Source organism: Hypomesus transpacificus, chromosome 7, assembly GCF_021917145.1.
Source record: "Hypomesus transpacificus isolate Combined female chromosome 7, fHypTra1, whole genome shotgun sequence".
NCBI classification, from domain to species: Eukaryota; Metazoa; Chordata; class Actinopteri; order Osmeriformes; family Osmeridae; genus Hypomesus; species Hypomesus transpacificus.
In genome coordinates, this window is record NC_061066.1 from 183606 (window position 1) to 203625 (window position 20020).

A 20020-nucleotide genomic window follows, 5' to 3' on the forward strand; every position below is an offset into this window, starting at 1 on the left:
AGGAAAACAGAGAGAGACTGACAAAAGATACTAGTACAGGCTGAAGGAAATACAAGTGGATGGAAAGAGATACGCACGCACACACATGCACAGACAAGAGATAGGAAATAGGGGTGCAGGTTGCAGACAGAGAGGAAATGAGACAGTGAGCGAGAGGAGAGGGAGATCATCAGATAAGAGAGTTTACCTTCCTTGTTAACCTTACACTATTGTGCTTTCCCACAGAAGCCACTGGTAGATAGCCTGTCAGCCTGCTCCTTGCTTCCCTGTCACCCTCACAAATGGAAGCTTCTTCTCAGACCTTCAATTCTGTGCTTTCATTTGATTTCATACAGACTGGGTCAGGGAAAGGTTAAAGAGTCATTGACATTTTCATGTCATTGACATTTTTTCACGCTGACCTAATAAACGACACAAACAAAAGATCACGCTGCAACTTTGTTCTTTTCATTTTGGGTTCCAGTCTTGCCAAAACACCACATCAGGAAAATACGATTTGACAGCTGAATAAACTCTGCAGCATTACCATGTCTAAATGCCTCCTCCTTCATAGTCGGACTTCTGAGAGAAAGTACTCTTCGGCTGATGTAAGGCTCCCTGCTTGGTATTATGACTGGAGACCTATAAGAGGAGAGGGAACTGTGTTGGTACTGAAGTGCCTCCCTCTCTGAGATCACAGGACAGGCTGAGGTCGAGCACTTCTCCTGAGCGGAGCCATTAGCACAGGGTGACTCATGTTGTGTTAGTAACCTGGATGAAAGACCATTTTCTATTTTGCCTTCTTGCTGATACCTCATTTAAAAAGACTTGGAATGAGATTGTCCTCCATTCACCATGCTTGCTTGGAAGCTTGCTTGGAAGGTGTTGATCATAATAATACAGATAATGCATAGGGCATTTTTGTTATAGTGCGCTCCTCATTGTCGAGGCAATCTCAGGATGGTTAGTCCAGGATGGACTGGTTTAAATGTAAAAAAGAAAAAACAATCAAGCAAGTTAATAAGCGGTAAATCGAACTAACATAAAGTATTCATTCAGACTTGTGGTTATGTAAACTACCTATCTAGTGACTGAGGTGCTCCTAGATATTCAGGCAGAGATCCACAACGGGGGGTGGTGGAGCTGAAGGCACAGTCACCAAGCAACACCAGATTTGTTGTTGGGGTCTGAGGGGGAAACTGTCTTGACCTGAGGCGGTGATAAGAGTTATGTGGTGAGATTTGTTCTTTAAGGGAAGTAGATGCTGTGTAATGAATGCATTTGAAAGTACAAATGTTTTCAATTGAATCATGTAGGAGATGGGGAGCTGGTGGTGGGATGTGAGGAAGGGGGTAATGTGTTGGTACCCCCACACTCTCATCATCCTGGCACTGCTGTTTTCAATAGATTGTAGCGTTTGAAGGCTAGAGCCAGGGATGAAAAGTGCAGTGCAGTAATCTTGTCTTGAAGACAAAGGCATTCATCTAGCAGATGATTGTGAGTGATTGTGTGGGTCCTGAACCCTACATATATTGTAGTCTGCTTGTATTTTCTCTGAACCCAAGTTGTGATCGATCTAACTACATGAGAATGAGTGGACATATAGAAGTCTGATCACCATAGCAACAGACACCAGCCATTCGTCCTAGCTTTTCTTGGGTCTGGCATAGAGCTGTTGAACGAGGGCACACCAAGTGCACCCAGGAGTCTTTAAGTAGCTTCTTGGTGATCCCAGGTGATCCCATTTCCCAGCCCACTGGACTAAGTCTCTCATTTTTCCTCTCCATCCAAGCGTTGAATCGTATTTCCATATTTTTAATTGTCTCTCTGGTGGAACATAAAAAAAAGGTGCAAACAAAAGAAAAAAGAAAAAGAAACGAGAAAGGTGACAAAGGGTAGGAGATAAAAGTAAAATAAAATGTTTGAGCCACAAGATTATCTAAAGCATTAAACCCAATCAGGATAGTAATGAGCTGCCTTGCTGAAGACAGTGTGACTGTTCCTGCCGGTCTGTCTTTATGTCCTGAACTATTAGCAGCCCGCTGGGTGGGAGGAGAATCAGTCGGCCATGCAGGCTTTAATCTGTGAGTCTCTCTGTCGTGCCAGTCAGAGAACATGGCCCTAATGCCACACCCTCAGAGCCAGGTGGGCCGCTCTTGGGGGGAAAATCATCTGTGAAGGCTCTAAAGTTCCGAGTCAGGTGAACCAATGAAGTTTGGTTTTAGTAGATGGTTCCACCAAGTTAATCTGCTGTCCTTCTGATGGTTTGAGTCAGATACCTTAAAGTTTTTCCCGATTGCTCGAGTGACGTTTATCAAACAAAAAATTTACGTCAAACCACTCAGCCCCAAACTGAAATACAGACTCTCCAAGTTAAAAAACGTGTTTGTTAGTAGTTAACAAACATAATCAACATCGGTATCTTCCTGTGCATGCACAGTTCATCCTTCCCACAAACCTACAGAATCACTGTGCGCACACCATCTTCTGACACAGTAACCAACACCTGCGAACGCACGCACAAGCAGGTGCAAAAATAGACCATTGAAGTCACATGAGAACCAGTAATTCTCACAACCTGTAATTTCCAGGTAAGAGACGGCTGCTCACAGTCCACGGGAGGACAACGGTACTTAGGAAAGATTTGTTGGATCAGATCTTAGTTTATTTCCTCCAGGAACACAATGACACTTATTGAGGGACTTGTTGCACTTGTTGGTTAGTTGTAACTGATTTAGCTACTTGTAGTCGCTGTTAATTATATTTTTGTTTCTTGCTTTCCTCCAGGTACACTGTAGACACTTTCGAGGATCATATTGTTGAATTGTAACTTGTTTGACTACATACTCTTCTGGTTCTACCCATTGGCACTTACAGTATTTGCTTTTCACAATGTATGTTTAATGTTTTGGCTACCCACATTGTTTTTGGGGCTTTCTCGTTGTTTACGATCATTGACCTATGCACGTTTTGCTCTTTCTTGTAAGTCGCTTTGGATAAAAGCGTCTGCTAAATGACTAAATGTAAATGTCCAGGTGAGAGCTTGTGAAGGCTAAAACCCTGACAACTGTCTGCACCAGAGGCACGCATACCAAGACAGAACAAATATATGATAGCTTTATGTAATTTCAATTCAGTTTACTGGTATATGCTACTGTTAGCATGAGTCAGACTGTTATAGCCATACTGTTTTAAACTATAACATGCTTGGTGAATGATAAAACAGTTTAGTTCTGGACATATTTTGGTAACTCTTTCTTTCGAAGGATCACATAAAGAGGGTCTATGGATACATTCTGACATATCCTATCCAGATAGATGCAGTAGTCCTACATGTAACCATTGTCAATAGTTGAGTCATTCTCAACAGTTCTTAATGTAGAATCTGCAAGTTAATTCATGAAATTCAAAATTTCTTGTCTTCTGCTGCTCTGAAGGAGAGATGGAGAAAATCATTATCTACTTTTCATCAACCTTATAAACCAGATTGGTGTATTTTCAGAGGTGTGCTATTGTGAGTCTCCCAGTAAACCACTCTGTCTATGGGTGCATGATGAAGGCATACTTCGGTGATAAAATATATTAAAAGATGATGCTGTTCATGCTCTCTGAGTCTAATCTGGAGTTATTCAAACAAATGCAGATATAACACAATGTGTTTTTCTCTGGGTATAATGCTTTCAGTCCAAGTGTCATTTTGACATTCAGTACGAATAATAAAATAGCCATCTGTAAAGTAAGTTTTATAAATGGTGTGATGTAATCATAAGTGGCACATGGATGGCGTTTTTGTGTTCAAGAGCTCTCATTGTTCTGATGACACACATGCAAGTGTGATTTGTGAGTGTGATATATGAGGTAAGCTGAGGTCAGTGTAGCAGGCTGAGAGTGCCTCTCTCGTCTGAAATCAACCTAAAGAGGTCAACCTAGAGATGATCCTAACAGGGTTACCTCTTGTGCCCCTGCTAACATAAAACAGGGCTAAAATTATCTGAGGACTTTTATTGAACGGTATAACAACCTTATTGGCATCATTGACAAGTGCATTAAGAAGACACAATTTATGTAATGGGCGAGTAGTTCTGGGTAGTTCCAATAATTGAATTTCAAACTGTAGGCTGTTCTGTTAAGTGTCACAGAATGCTTTGTGTATGTGCATGCATGTGTCATTTCATTCTCATACTCTGGTTTTATTAGCTCAAGCCAATTATATGGAACTTTGTAAAAGGTCAAAGAAAGTAAAATACAATTAAAGGAAATTGATTTGAAATGTATCACTCCTCTGCTTTGGCGCATACTAAAAGGTCTATTACCAATTTCTGCTCAGGAAATAAAATGCTTTAAACTGTTAAATGGACAAAAGGTAGGATGCAATATAGGCAGGTCAAACATAGTTATATATCATTATTGAAATTGAAATGTTTGCTTGGTTTACCAGAGGCTTCTATACATGGCCTGAAAACCCAGTTGGATTAGCTTTCTACTCTTGAAAAGGTTTGTCTACTTTGAACACAGAGGAAATACTTTATTTCTGTAGTGGAAATTGAAGCACGCTCTAAGAATCACTTATGTCCCTCAGTCTGGAATCTTTAGTGGGGGAGCACTAACCCTGTTTAACCCTGCTTTTAACTAACTCTTCTTTTTTACAATCTGTGGATCCAAGAACTACAATAGAGAGATAGGAATAGGAGACAATTTAATTTTCCCCGTTGTGATTCATCACCTGGATCTTGGCCCAGGGGTGTTTATGGTGCAGGTGGTGTTCAAAACATAAAAGCTTTTTTGTTCCCCTCTTCTACATCCATTCTCAGCTGAACCCTTTGCCCAATTATGCTCTGATTGGCTTATCACCCAGAATTACTCCGGATATAGGAGCCAACCAAAGAGCTGGCTGCCTCAGTCTGCCCTGGAAGCTAGAAAAGAAAGACATCTGTGGAGAGAGCTCATGGCAAACGCCTGGATCCCTGCTTCTGTAGCACTGTGGCCCAGCTGGGAAGGCAGAGGGTCAGGCTTATACTGTACGTGATTGTGAATAACAGCTATTTCTCGCTCTCCCTTTCTGTCTCTCATTATCTCTCTCTCCCTTTTTTATTTCCTTTTTTATAATCGGCTTGGTGGATGGAATGCGGGGGGGCTTGTGTCAAGTTACTCAGTGGCAAGATGTGAACAAAAAAATGCACCACTAAGTGGACCCCCATGGTGTGTGTGGCGTGTGTTCACATGCATACATTCATGGCCTTGTGTGTGTGTGTGTGTGTGCGTGTGTGTGTGTGCGAGTGCGTGCGTGTTATGTGTGTACTGTATGTGCGTAATTGTAGTGGGTGTATGCACACTGTCCTGCTTCCATAATAGGATTACATAGAGGACAACTGGTAGCCTGCTTCATGGATCAATAAAAGTAAAATTTTATGAGGGGCACCATTGTGGCCACTGCTCCTTTTACTGTCTATTTTAAGGGGGCTGTTAGGCAGGCCTGCTCCTATTGGTGATGCCATCAAGTGGCTTGCTGAGCCCAGATATCTCCCCCTCTGACATTGTCGGCACAAAAACTTATTGTTACACCCTCATAAAGCACACAGCACCAAACAGGCTGTTTGATCAAGAAGATATGTTTTTTTACTTCACCATTAGATTACGTGCTTGTTTTTGTGTGTGTGTCAGTGTGTGTGTGTGTCAGTGTGTGTGTGTGTGTGTGTGCGCGTGCGTGCGTGTTGTGTGTGTGTACATGTGCTTGTTTATTTGTTACAGACAGTAGCTCCTTTATTGAGTGTTTATGGTCAAGAAATGGTTGTGTGTTCATGTTGGTGATAGAAGACATGATACGTGGTTCCCCTAACCCTAACCCTTTATCTCCTCCTCTGTGTGTCACTTTCAATTATCACTATGTCTCTTTTCAGCTCACCTCCACATGTCCTCCAGTCCCATCACCCCCTTGAGTCATGTGCACACTGACACGACTCACACAAACGCACCTACACACATGCACCAAACGCCAGCGCACACGCACACAATCACACACATCCTTTACACACCTCCATGTCTCTGTCCTTTCCTTTCAGATTCCCCCCCCACCCCCTCATCACATACAGTACACTCCTCTGTCACCTCTCCCCTTGTCCCGTCACAACACACACACACATCCTGCTGGACTAAGTGCTAAAAGCTGATTTTAAGCTTTATAATCCTACCCCATGTCTATGTCTCACCCTCCCATCTGTCCATCCTGTCAGCTGTGGCAGGTTACGCTGACTTTAACCTATTACTGGTCGTGTGACCCCCCGGCCATACACAGGCCCATCAGCACTATTCTCAGGAAGCCCTTCTTCAAGGGCAGCTTCTTCAAGGGCAGCTTCTTTGAGGGCATTTTAATATAGTGTCTGTTTCCAGTAACCCACAGCTAACTTTAAGTGGGCAGCTTCTTCAAGGGCAGCTTCTTCAAGGGCAGCTTCTTTGAGGGCATTTTAATATAGTGTCTGTTTCCAGTAACCCACAGCTAACTTTAAGTGGGCAGCTTCTTCAAGGGCAGCTTCTTCAAGGGCAGCTTCTTTGAGGGCATTTTAATATAGTGTCTGTTTCCAGTAACCCACAGCTAACTTTAAGTGGGCAGCTTCTTCAAGGGCAGCTTCTTCAAGGGCAGTTTCTTCAAGGGCAGCTTCTTCAAGGGCAGCTTCTTTGAGGGCATTTTAATATAGTGTCTGTTTCCAGTAACCCACAGCTAACTTTAAGTGGGCAGCTTCTTCAAGGGCAGCTTCTTCAAGGGCAGCTTCTTCAAGGGCAGTTTCTTCAAGGGCAGCTTCTTCAAGGGCAGCTTCTTTGAGGGCATTTTAATATAGTGTCTGTTTCCAGTAACCCACAGCTAACTTTAAGTGGGCAGCTTCTTCAAGGGCAGCTTCTTTGAGGGCATTTTAATATAGTGTCTGTTTCCAGTAACCCACAGCTAACTTTAAGTGCCAACTGAAGGATGATTAATTGAGATGATGATACAACAGTGAAACAAGATTGTAGGAGGACACATCAGGTGACATGTTAGAATTAGATACTTAATTCCTGATGGATGTTCTCATTGTTGCCTTATCTCTGCCGACAGGTACATACGGAAAAACTATGACAGTTTTACTCTGAGTAATCCATCTTTGATCATCTATAAATGGTTCATCTAGACAACATCAAATGTTTTGAGGGACATGGAAACACGCTTAAAGGTATGTGAAAGCATTCCCATCAACATGATGTTTTTAGTCTAGTTCTTATTCAGTCCCCACAAGAATAGCCAATGAAACCTGCACACAAAAGTAAGTGTGCATGACTGTGTGTGTGTGTGTGTGTGTGTGTGTGTGTGTGTGTGTGTGTGTGTGTGTGTGTGTGTGTGTGTGTGTGTGTGTGTGTGTGTGTGTGTGTGTGTAAGTTTGCAAGCATGTAAGTACTTAAGCATGTGTATGTTTATCTGCCATTCTAACTTCAAGTCTCTATTAATCATTCCTTTGCAAATCATTTCATCTGACAAAGATGATTGACATGGCAAGGAGTGTGCCTGACAGGTTAAGAGCAGTCTTACTCTATTTCCCCCTCCCCATTCTTCTTCTCTGGTTCCCTCCCATCCACCCACCCAGATTTCTCTAAAGTATCCATTCCCATTGTCCGGGAGATAATCCTCTCACCAAGGGGTCTGCATCTTAAATTACAGGGATCAGAGCACTTTCCTGACCTTACTAAACCAATCAATTAATTTAACAGACAGAAGACCAACATGATATTGAAGTTCCTTCTGGATTAACAAAGGGAATTAAATTGAATTGAACAATGACTCACAACTATTTTATGGAAAGAATACCAATCTCATTGCTTCCCCCTTAAAGCCCAAAGCTGGGAAATGAGCCCTCCACCATCTTCCAGAAACATTTATATTTGCAATGTAATGGATTGCAAGGCTGCCTGTCATTCTCATTTCTCATTTGCTTAGGCGATATCCAGCGATGGTTCTGCTCCTTGATGCTGTGAGGTCTGAGACTGTATCATCCAAATATCTATGTAAAAAGTTGATGGGTGGAATATTCAGACTTAAATTGTCTGGGCACACAGCAGGGAAGGCAAAAGTGTGAATTCAGAATGAACGTCAACCTGCAGAAGAAAAGAGAGAGGAGAGAGGGGTTGGGCAGAGAGACAAGAGCTGTGGTGTCAGTGCTAGGACACTGCCCAGGCTTGGGATTTAATCAAAAAGGAATTACATTAATAAGACCATCTCTGCTCTGCTGTACTTTCATCCAAATCAATTATGTCTGTTTGTAAATGCCACCTGATTACACATCTGCTGAGGAGGATACACTGGCACAAAGCAAATTGACTCGTATTCAACACTCTCTAGACACTAACTGGTCCTGAACGCCACATAGTGTGCTCTGTAAAATGAGCAGTTTTGACATGTGCACGTATATGCTAAGTTGATGTGATTGTGGATGAGCATGACCTTCCTAATGCATCAGTGAGATTTGGACAGGAAGATTGGTTCTATATAATGGGAGCCATAGTATGTAAACATATGGGGGTAATTTCCCTGGTCCATTTGGGTGGTCTGAAAAATGACCGCCCAACCCTTTGGCTCCATTAGCCCTCCCCCAAACAGTTGTAATATTGACAAACCCATAAAGAGGTGCTGTCAATCTCTCCGAAAGGCCAATCCATTTATCTTGATTGATGTGAATGTACACAGTTGTGTCAAGTATTTCAACTGAATAGCCTTGACTATCCTCCGAAGAAATAGCTCCCGTTAACATGAATGAAGCATGGGTGTGTGTATGACAGTGTCCACGCGTCTCAATGTGTGTGAGGGGCGTCCGCTAATGTGTTTGTTGTTTTTGCAACGGTGAGTAGGCGCATGTTTGTGTATGTGCCAGTGTTATGCACTTGATTTTGAAGTAAAGAAGTGAAGGCGGTGGCCCTGCTGGCAGGCTGAGATGCCAGTTGGACAGATTCCTCTGGAACAGAAGGCCTCCACACATTCCCTCTGCTGCGTCGCAACGTTCAATATTCCAGAAGTGTTTGGTTCAACCCGCGCTGACTCCACCCCCTCGCAGGCAAAGATCTGTGACACACACCTGCTCCTGTCTCTCCCTGCCATGTTTGATTGCTCAAAGAGCAGCCCATCCTTTGAGATAATGATCTAATCAGCCAGTACCAGCGTACTGTGATTGCATTGCCAATCAGTTAACCCTCTGACTAGAAAACTCACCAGGGGGATGGTGTTGTAAATGTGGATTTAAGGTTTGAATACCACTGTCACTTCTATACAAATACTGTAAGCGGAAAAACAATATTTTTGAGATCTGGGATGAAGACAGTTATTGTGACCAGTCAATAGTTGAAGAAATGTCTATACTTGAATGACAGCCAAGTATACAAATGAGAAGCTATTTAACTGCCTTCTGTGATAGTGTGGTGGGCGAGATAGATTGCTCTTGAGGGGAGGCAGATAGCGTCATGACAACTAAAAGTTTTCACCTCCATGGAAAGTAAAGGACTCATTTTTGGCTGACTACCAACCCCAATGTTGTCGTGCAGACATCTTTTTCCCCTTTAGTCATCTGTGTATTCCATTATGATAAGAAAACACAGAGAGAGAAAGAGAATGAGAAATGAGGCAGGCTAAGATAGTTCCATTTTGTAAGGAAATTAACAGAAGGGGAGGTTCTATGCCAAGACTGGCGGTGCATAGAAAAAGTTCATTTCTCTGAAGTACTGAACCAGAAGAACAACTGATCATTTAAGGACCGAGGGAGAAAGAAAAGGTGAAGAGAAAGAAAGTGGGATGGAGAAAGTACTATGTGAATGATATATTATCACTCACTGCCCCGGCAGACTTCTCAAGGTACGCATGTCCATTTACAGTATAGTTTGTGATGATGATTCATTCAGATATATGGGTTAATCTTAGAGAAGTCATTAATATAAGCATTGAAAGACAAAAGGCCAGCCTCATTAGCAAGTTGTAGCTGACAAACATTAACTTCTCTATTCATAACCACCACTAGTATGTGATTTGGATTATTCCATTATTCCAAGCAATTCATGACAAATTACATATAATATAGACTTGTACTTGGGTGATAAGGGTTAGTGATCAAAAACGTATCTGTATGAAAAATGCCAACACCAGACCACAGAGAAATGCTTCTGGGAATAATCTCTTCAAATGCAGTCAGCTTGGTTGGTTAGCAATGGCCAGCTCAACTAAGCAGTTCTCAGAAGCACAAAGGTCCTGCGATTTAAGAAAACACTGTCATAGAGGGGTGAACATCTGTCTCCAATCATGTATTCATGACATGTAAGCCTCAGCACCTTCGCAGGTGTCTTGTTTGAGTCCCAGATTGTGCTTTGGAGTTTCATGTATTTCAAAGAATCTGTCAGTTTGGTTGATAAAACAGACTCTAGCCATGTACTTCTCCAGTTTTTGGGGACATCAATGATGATACACGCAAAATACAGATGTGTAATTCGCTCTGTATTTGCAGGTACCTTAGCTTGATCTATTTCCATCTTTATATTTCAGAGGCATTGTGATTGGTTAGCATCAGGAGTTATTGTTTAAATATTCCCAGGTGTTTTTTTATTATTGATTTCTGCTCATCCGCTGCTCGTCCAGCTGCCCCTCACCCGCTCTCTCAAAGTGTTGTATTGACTCCTGAAACATGGCAAAACAATCATCAACCTCACGTTCCATTAAAAACCATAAGCTAGGATTCAGACATTGACTGCAATTAGCAATCAGCTCCTTAAACCGTCCCGATTTTCGAAGAAGTTGTCATGCATGTTCTATTGGCTACGAGTTACAATTATTTACCGGCTGACAGTGACATGGGGGCTCACCTTCACCTCTAACAGATAGGTGTGCTGTGACCCAGTGCTCTCACAGTGAAACGATGATGGAGCTGATCTGATGGTGACTATAGCTCTGCAGATGCCGGCCCACAGCAGGAGTCTCTACGAGTAATGGAAGCCATTTATCTCAAAGGCATAGGACCTTACGAGACTGAGATGATAAAGCATGGCATTGTGGGATAAAAAAAAGAAAGATCTATGTAATTTGCAATTATATTGACAGCTGGAGTGACCTGTAGCCTGCTGTGGAATTTAAATGGAAAGATGGATTTTTCTTTTAGGGCGGAGATCTAAAATCTTGTGTTCTTGGGAGGTTAGGGTTGGTGGGATCTGAGATGAAAGACCACTTCCTCTTCTCAGGAGCAGCATCATCTTCTAAATCTCCTTCTGTTGTTGACCAACAGGTCTTTGGTGTCCTCGAGCTGCTCCCAGGAGTTTGTAGTTGGTGCCTCCCTCACTTTCCCAGTTGGGAGCTGAAAGCACCCTTCTCAATGTGAGGTGAGAGTTCCCTCTTCTGGTGAAAGAGCATAATGTGTCTACCATGGCGAGGAACATACTTCATAGGCTGTTATTTACATTTACATTTATTCATTTAGCAGACGCTTTTATCCAAAGCGACTTCCAAGAGAGAGCTTTACAAAGTGCATAGGTCACTGAGTGCATAAGTCACTGTTTACATTTTTTTTACACATGTTTACAGTTTCACATTTAAAACGACAGATTCCATTTGCCAACCTAACCTTAGACATCCATGGAGGATGTCCACCCAGGGAGAGAAGACAAGGTGCTAAATGGATCAAATGTCATGTCAAATGAAAGACAAGCCGTTTTATCTTATTATCAAATGATTTGCCATTATTATCCCAGCTACAAATTGGCAATGGAAGGAGACAGATTGTGCCTGTCAAATGAGGAGTAGGGTATACTTTTAGGGGCATTGTCCAGGCCATCCTTCCCCCTCAGCGTGAGCAGGGCAGGCCTACAGCTGCGGCCTGGAACAGAATACACAATATTGTCTGAAATTACCATTTACTCATGAAGTCTACCCCTCATCCGGCTGTGAGCTCCATGCCTGACTAGTGGACTGTAGTTGGATACTAATCCAGCCATTTAGTGATATTTCATTATGAGTATTTACAATATACTGGACACAAAACAGAAAAAGCTCATTTTTTGAAGAGTTTTATTTTATATATATCAAGCTTTACATTGCTCTCATGGAAATACAGAGGAATAAGGCATTATAAGGTCAAAACAGTGCTGGCATTGGGGATGGTGGTCACGTGGGGGTCAGTTCAGCACCGTAGGTCCAACGGGTTCTATGCCAGTTTGTCAGAGAGAGTGGAGTGTGGGAAGGTGCCGTTCTTGCGGTAGAAGGTATCTCTCACAATGGCGTTTAGTGCAAACATTGGGACATAGGCCTTGGTCGTGTCACCTGGATACAGATGAATATCAATAGGCTAGTTGCCATATACAGATGCAATCGCAATAGAATCATTATGACTGAGTGTAAAGAAAATATGTAGGCCTATTACTTTAAATGTGTAACCAAGTATAGAAATAAAACAATTTGTTTACTTACCTAAACCCCAACCATACTCGCAGTTGCTGGTTAATGGATACGGATACTTTTCTTCTGGAGATTTGGCTTTCCTCATGAGTAGGTATTTATAGCGCCCAGTCTGCTCTTTCGAAAAGCCATCATAGAGAACGTTTCGAGTCTCTCCCGATACTGGCCACATCGTCAGGATCGTCTGATCGCTGTTATTTTCCTGCCCTCTGTCCTTGACGGTCGGCAGGCTTGGAGTGCCTTCGTGAGGAGGTTTGGCGATCTGTGGCAGTGTTGCTCTTGCCTTTGCACTCACCTTTTTGGGTGTGTTATGGTATTTGGTCCAGTTATCTCGAAACCAATTGAGCCGAAGCATGTTCTCTTTTAAAATGCTCTCTTTCCAAAATCCTTGTATATGGGAATCCATTTTTCGAAAACTTGTTATCCTTTCCCAAAATCTTGGGACGTTATCTACTCTACCTGTGTCCCGCCGCTGTCGCTAACAGCAGAGCAATTTGGTAAGTGTTGATACCATTAATGTAAGTGATATCAGCTCTCTATAAGCTATGCATACACCCCAGGCACTTAAACGCGACACATTGACCCATAAAGTCTATTAGTTAAGTGCAGTTGGTGGTATAACCCTCTAGCATTTAACTTTTCAAACATTTGCGCTCAAATGTTGCAGTAGGCCTAAACGCGTAATAATCGCATGCCGTCACAAGTGTTGGCCATGCAATCAAACACTTGAGGCTAAATTAGCACACATATACGATTATAAAACGGCCATTTTATTTTGATTTAACTCAAATTAATTAAATAAACAAACGACTTTCCCCTCAGCTGATGCCATATGACATCCGCTTTGATCAAGGGTGTCGAGGGCCCTCTGACTTCTCATCTCTTGCCGATTCCATGAGGGTCTGTTGTTGCTCTGCCTGCTTTCTCGTCTCCGCCTGACTGCATCTCATGGCTCAGGTTTATAAGGGCACAGATACTAAGCTTGCAGCCATTGACTCTTGATACCCTCCTGACAAGAGAAAATATTTTTTTATGAGATAAAGCACCAATGCAGACAACCAAACTGCTGATTGTAAGTCATTCCATTACTTACCGAAGATCGGGAAAAGGCTGTTTCATCGGTGTACTGGATATGAATGAAGACATTTGGTAAATAAGGGTAGAGAACATCATTTATCACTGTCCCATATTTAGATATTAGATGAATGCTTACGGCATTGTCATGTTGCCATCTGATTCTGTACCATTCCAGCTCTGCACACCCGTCCTGTAGTGGTACAAGCGGTAAGTAAGGGAACTCAAACTCTCCACCATCTCCCTCTTCTCAAGACATGATCTATCTAACGACACTCACGTGACGTTAAACTCTTTGTCATTCCTCTGTTGCGAACTGTCTAACCTGTGAAGAGACAGATAAGGATATCAGAAAAACTGGACGCATTGATATTGTAACATGAAGCGCCGGATATTCACATGAAGGAAAACGGCAATATAGTAGCTGAAATTGTAAAACAGATATTTCTAAGCATCACAAGATCTGTCCTTCATGATCAAACTGTCTTGTAAGGTCAAATTGAAAGCATACATTAAAATTAATTTGAATAATGGGAACAAAAATTTGTTTAAATGCTTGTTTAATAGTCACATCTTCTTGAATCAGGTATGTTCATAATTTGAACAGCAGTCATTAATGCCACCAATTCTGGTTTGTATTAGTTGTTTTTATTGGTCAACATTTAGAGTGAAGAATACTAAATAGTATTGTAAAAAGTATAGTAAATGTATATAATGCTTTATCTTTGACTTATTGTACAGCACTTTGTTGTCATTGGTTATGTTTAAATGCATAACAGAAATAAATTTGATTTTCATGTCTCGAGGAGTTAATCAGAAGGTGCCTTTCTATTATGGGCCATCCATTACAACATTACAAATCAAGAATCAGCATGCATGTCCGACATGTTTTATCCGGTTGAATCCATTGTGATTATTACAATGTTTACACCATAAAGCTGTGTGCTATCTGGTCTGAGCACTTAATATTTCAAATCAGCTCTTATTTCTTCCCTATCCCCTGAGGATCTCTAGTAGAGCTGCCTGCTATCTCATCCCCTATCTGCAAGGAGGAGCCCAGGATGGCAGTCATACAGGTGGGCAGGTAGCATAGGTTGGGGGATGAGGCCCCGGTAAGCGTTCTGAAGAAAAATGTAACAAGAGTTGGAGACGTAAAGGCCTCCGTGGGTTTAGATATGAAACAGGTCACATGCATAATAATATTGAAATTGTTTTGTTTTTAGTATTATTAAATGTTTATTGTTGTTGCAGCATTCATTGGTTAAAAAAGTTGTGTAAACTAAGAAATTCTTACAACACTGGTGGGTCTGGTGATTCTTCCCTTAAAAAGATTTTGAAAAGTATTTTTAACATGACTAGTAAGTTATACAACATGTTATATCTTAAAAATATGTATTTTCCCATAAGGTTTCCCAAAGTTTCATACCATGTTGGAACCAAATGCTGGGTTGGGAGGATCATTCTGTAAAGAAATTTAAAACAACAAGAACATGTTATAAGCGGTATAAAAAAACATGCTCTGTCTAGATCATTGGATGGACATCTGTATTATTCTTACTGAAAGGGAGAGATTCCTGTGTCATTACTCCCAACAAATCTGGAAAGGCAAAGCATGTTTTATTATATCAACTATTTTTATGATACTTTTTCCGAACAAAGATTCCTGTTCTTTTCAAAACTTTTAAAATTGCTGTATAAAAATGTTAATTTATAAAAGTATGTAAATGTTTTTTTAATTATGTATATATATATATATATCACTGTTTTGAGAACGTGTGCCTAATTTGTTGAAATACTAAAGCTTAAATTGCTAGAATAGTGACAACGTTTTTACAACGTTCATATTTTCATAAAGCCAAAACTTACTCTGTCGAGTTGTCCAGTGTATAGTTTAGTTGAACAAGGGTCTCATTTTGTCTGAAAAAAAGGTACGTTTGTTCATTTTTAAACCTCTGACAGTTCTCTATAATTTCCGATGAAGTCTTCCCTTGTGCAAGCCATGTTATGGAAATTAAATATGGAACTAACATAGGCATATTGTACGACAGACCATCACTAATCTCTAACAATAACACTTTATTTCCATGCACACCTCTGGTAAAAGATGTTTAGGCATTGGTCTACTTCTTACCTGGTGCTGTTGTGAAAGTTGATGGGCATTCCAAAGACATAGCCAAGGAGAAACACACTGAGTGACCAGGTGGGGCCCATAATGTCCTCACTAAGGCCCAAGGATGGAGGAATGAGAGGAGGTAGGCAGTTTCAACCCCACAGGCTGACTCAGTTAGAATACCTTTTATACTCTGCACCTACTCCATAACATTTGTACAGTGAGAAGATGTAGAACTGTGCAGTGTTTATCCCCAGTCAACTGAAGGACACGGAAGAGAAGGACACACTCACTCAACGTGAAGAGTGATGAGGCTAGTCCAATGTTGTTTAAATATTTGCTCATTTACAACATCTGTGTCTCTGAACTGCCTGTTATTTTCGAGGTCAGTGTGGAATCATGGGAACCAGTCTGCCTCAAGTTCATCAGCGGGCTTTGGATGGTTTTGTACTTGAATGTTATTACAGTTTGGGAACTGTCCTTGGTGTGTCCCTACCTTGTTTGCTGCTGGCAATACTTATCTTGTATGGACATATTGGCCTTTGTTCTTGTGCCACACTGGATGGAAAGCTGTAAAAGCTTTTAAAAGATCATCTATTTTCTAGAGAGAAACTTGCATATGGAGCTCCATTGGCACAGACTTGCTACATTTTAGTCATGTTTCGGATAATGAGCTACTCTTCCCCCAAGGCTAGACAGGCTACAAATAATAATTAGCACCATGACTTTAAAATCAACATGACTATGTCATGTATATAGGCCTATATATATTGTTATTTACATTTACATTTAGTCATTTAGCAGACGCTCTTATCCAGAGCGACTTACAGTAAGTACAGGGACATTCCCCCCGAGGCAAGTAGGGTGAAGTGCCTTGCCCAAGGACACAACCTCATGGTGTGGCCGGGAATCGAACTGGCGACCTTTAGATTACTAGCCCGACTCCCTCACCGCTCAGCCACCTGACTCCCATAAACATTTCAGTTTCATATTTATAATTGAAATTGCACAGAATTACATAAAACAATATCTCATCGTTATAATAATTTATTTTCATGAATACCAGTTACTTGGGTTTTTAGATCATAAAAACACATATGTAGCAATCACGATACAATGCATCTATTATGACAACACATGACAAAAAACACAGCACAGTTTTTCTATTAGACAATTTCAAAACATTTGGAAAACGTTTTAACACATTTGTATGTGATGTTTATTCAGGTTAACTCATTTGGGTTTACAGTTCTGTAAATCTTCAGAAGCCTAGGGTGTATGCCATGCTGGAAGTGAGTGTATCAACAAAATGGAAAATAGGTGTTAAAACTTTATCAGGTTCATATGAATCAGTCAATGCTGACTAACTCTGCCCTACAGCTTGTGATTACCCATAAATCCTTGTAATATAACCTCAAAACTGCCCATAATGAAAAGCTACATGTGACACAGCACATGGGGAAAAAAAAAGACAAAGCTATCAAATATCAGAGACAGTGACCTGTCAGGTTTAAGACAACAGTCCATCAGATCTGGTTCTGTCCAGGTAAAGGAATGGCAAAATAAATAAAACACAAACCCCTATCATCACCTCATTCTCCATCTATGTCCCGGCTTACACCATGCCCCTGCTGAGTGTGTGTTTATCGGAAGTCCTCAGCACAGAACATGCCCTTAGCCCTGCGTAGGATGGAATCCTTGGAGGCATCGTATGGGTGCTCCTTAGAGGGGATCTCCAGCACTGCAGGGATGGACTCCATGTGTCCGTCAATGGCGTGACGGATCATCTCGGCAATGAACTGGTTGATCAGGATGATGCCGATGTCGTTACGGACAAGGAAACTCCTACGGGAGTCGAAATGGAAGTTTACACACAGGACGTGGGATTTGGTTGATCAAGGTCATAGAAATAGTAGCCCAGACGAGTGCTATCCTCTGAATTATGTGTTGGTCATAAATCATGATGTCCCTAAGGTAGTGTATATAAATACTACTGGCATAGTATTTAACGTAGTATTAAATAAATTGTTTGGTCTTGACATTTGGGCCTAGTCTTTAACAACACTGTGTACATAGTGGTAAGAATACTTACTTGAATGTCTCCTCTATCTCTGTGATGCTTGTGTCCTTCTCGACAACCAAGAAATTGGGCTTCCGATTTTTATTCAGCTCGCCAATTCCACCGAGAAGAAATCCGGTACATGTGTCTTCATCACCAATAACGGCGATGAGTTTACCTCGTCCAGCCATTGCTGTTATTCTATCTTAATTTAGGAGATAAACCGTTGAAAATCGACCTATGTCTAATTTCTGTTTTTCATTCAGATCATAAGAAGTTGTCAGCTGACTAGCTGTAACTTCCGCTTTATACGAGTTGTGAGAGTTCCGGTGGCGCCATCCACTGGTTTGTAGCAGACGAAAAAGACGAACTTATCCATTAACTCAGTAAATATATGTATTGTGAAAATCCAACAAAATAATCGACTTTTCATTGAAATAATTAATAATTAATTGGCCCCAAATACCCCAGTATGTCAGTGATATGAAATATCGTACACCTCCAAGTCCACCAGCCCAACTCGCAGAAGGACGTCACGGGATAGACTTGTCACATGAGCAGGAAAGCAGATGGTCTTCCTCCTTCAACAACACAACTGAAATGGTATGTTCAGGTTATGTTCAAGTTTTATGTTTTTGAATCTAGTTAGCTGTACGTTAAATTGTTATGTCAAATACAAAGCATTCATGTTCGACGTAGTTAAAATGTGTAACATTGTATTGCTGTGAAATTGCACATCCACATTGGCATTGTTGGCCCTCGAACTAGGCTAGCAAGCAAAGGCGTTGTTTTGCTTGACAATCTAGGGATTTCTTACACTAGTATTACTAGCGATATAAAGTGACAGTACTCTGTGCCAAGTAAGAACACAGTAAAAAATTGAATTGTGACAATATTGCCGTGTTTAAAACAAGTTATCAAAAAAACCGTGCTATATACATCTTAGCCTAGCTTATCTAGCGTTCTCGTTTTTGTTTCAGACTACAGCTCTGACGCAGGGGTTGGAGAGGATTCCTGATCAATTGGGCTATTTGGTCATCAGTGAAGATGGCGTGCTTGCGGTGAGGGCAAAAACACGAAGCACAAGTTTAGACTTTTGTACAATAACCTAGCTCGACGCTGTTCCCATTTTGTAACCCGTTTTACCACCCTCAATATTCTGCTACTGGAAGAGTCCTTTACTCTTTCTCTTGTTTACATCATGTTACACAGTCGGCAGGAGAGATGGAGAATGATGAGCACACAGCTGGGATCATAATGCAGTTGGTGCGGACTGGATGTCGGATTAGCTCTGCTGAGCCTCCCTTCAAGCGCATGTCAGGTATGCCACCAGGCACACATTAGACGTATGTACTGTCAATATACTTGATAGAACCCGTCTCTAATCAAGTTTTGTTCACTTCCCAGTCATGTGTGAAGAGTTTGCCTACGCAGTAACTGTCTCAGGCCAGAAGGTCTTTGTTGTGAAACGTCAGAACAATCAACGAGAACCTGTGATTGTGTAAGATCCGCAATACAAGACGAAGACGACCACTCCTCTACAGATGTACATCACTGGACATTTGATTGACAGCAAATGTGTAGGAGGATAAAGTAAAAATGCAACAAAGTAATGCCTGTGTGGTGGACTCAAGTATAGAGTCCCCATCCATCCAGGTTATAGATTCAGGACAGGCCTTGTTTAGATAAGTCCAGCAAGTCTATAAAACGATGCTTGTTGAAAATCGTCTTTTTAACCTTGTCTGTAATTACCATCCGGAATCTTGTACCAGCTATGTGCACTGTTGCAAGTATTTAAGTTGTACATCTATTTTTATTGCTTTGTTGTCCATTTTTGAAAGATGATATTTAAATAGCTAGAAGATTGAATAAAGTTTTACTTATGAACAGTTACATGTAAAAAATACTTCCACCAGAGAAGACTGTCTGGGAATTTACCTACTTGCAAATTGAATAGTGCCCTCTTACTCTCCCAACTTTAAAATGTAACAACTTCCACAAAGGAATGGTGTATTCAAAGTTTACTAATTTGATTCTGGAGAAAACATGGGTAAAGATCTGCTATGCAATCAAACCATCCCAACAATAGACACTGCTATTTACATACCCCAGGGTTCCTGCAGGTTTCAGTAAGTCAAATTTAAGACCTTTTTTTAAGACATTAAGACCAGAAAGATTTAAGTTTAAGACCTACACAAAGCATTACCAAAAATATATTCAAATCAAAGAAATTCTGAAAGAATCTTAATTTCAATGAATTCAGTCATTGAAAAAGCATTAATTTAATTGACAGATAAAGCAATCCCATTAGTAATTTAATTTAATTCAGCACTAAGTACTAGGGGTGGGGAAAAAA

The 20020-nt window shown here is 41.1% G+C and overlaps 3 protein-coding genes across 3 annotated transcripts; 1 reads left to right on the forward strand and 2 right to left on the reverse strand.

Annotated features, from left to right (window-relative positions):
- Window positions 1–11330: 11330 nt before the first annotated feature.
- Window positions 11331–13250, reverse strand: LOC124469756 (protein ATP6V1FNB-like). Its single transcript, XM_047023245.1, has 2 exons — window positions 12434–13250; window positions 11331–12286 (listed from the first exon to the last, which is right to left on the reverse strand). The coding sequence occupies exons 1-2, from the start codon at window positions 12825–12827 to the stop codon at window positions 12171–12173; spliced, it is 510 nt and encodes a 169-aa protein (XP_046879201.1). The 5' UTR covers window positions 12828–13250; the 3' UTR covers window positions 11331–12170.
- A 3391-nt stretch (window positions 13251–16641) lies between these two features.
- atp6v1f (ATPase H+ transporting V1 subunit F) lies at window positions 16642–18211 on the reverse strand. The gene is made up of 2 exons (XM_047022437.1): window positions 17698–18211; window positions 16642–17450 (listed from the first exon to the last, which is right to left on the reverse strand). The coding sequence occupies exons 1-2, from the start codon at window positions 17853–17855 to the stop codon at window positions 17249–17251; spliced, it is 360 nt and encodes a 119-aa protein (XP_046878393.1). The 5' UTR covers window positions 17856–18211; the 3' UTR covers window positions 16642–17248.
- Window positions 18148–19557, forward strand: lamtor4 (late endosomal/lysosomal adaptor, MAPK and MTOR activator 4). The gene is made up of 4 exons (XM_047022436.1): window positions 18148–18267; window positions 18645–18725; window positions 18877–18985; window positions 19072–19557. The coding sequence occupies exons 1-4, from the start codon at window positions 18148–18150 to the stop codon at window positions 19167–19169; spliced, it is 408 nt and encodes a 135-aa protein (XP_046878392.1). The 3' UTR covers window positions 19170–19557.
- Window positions 19558–20020: the final 463 nt, after the last annotated feature.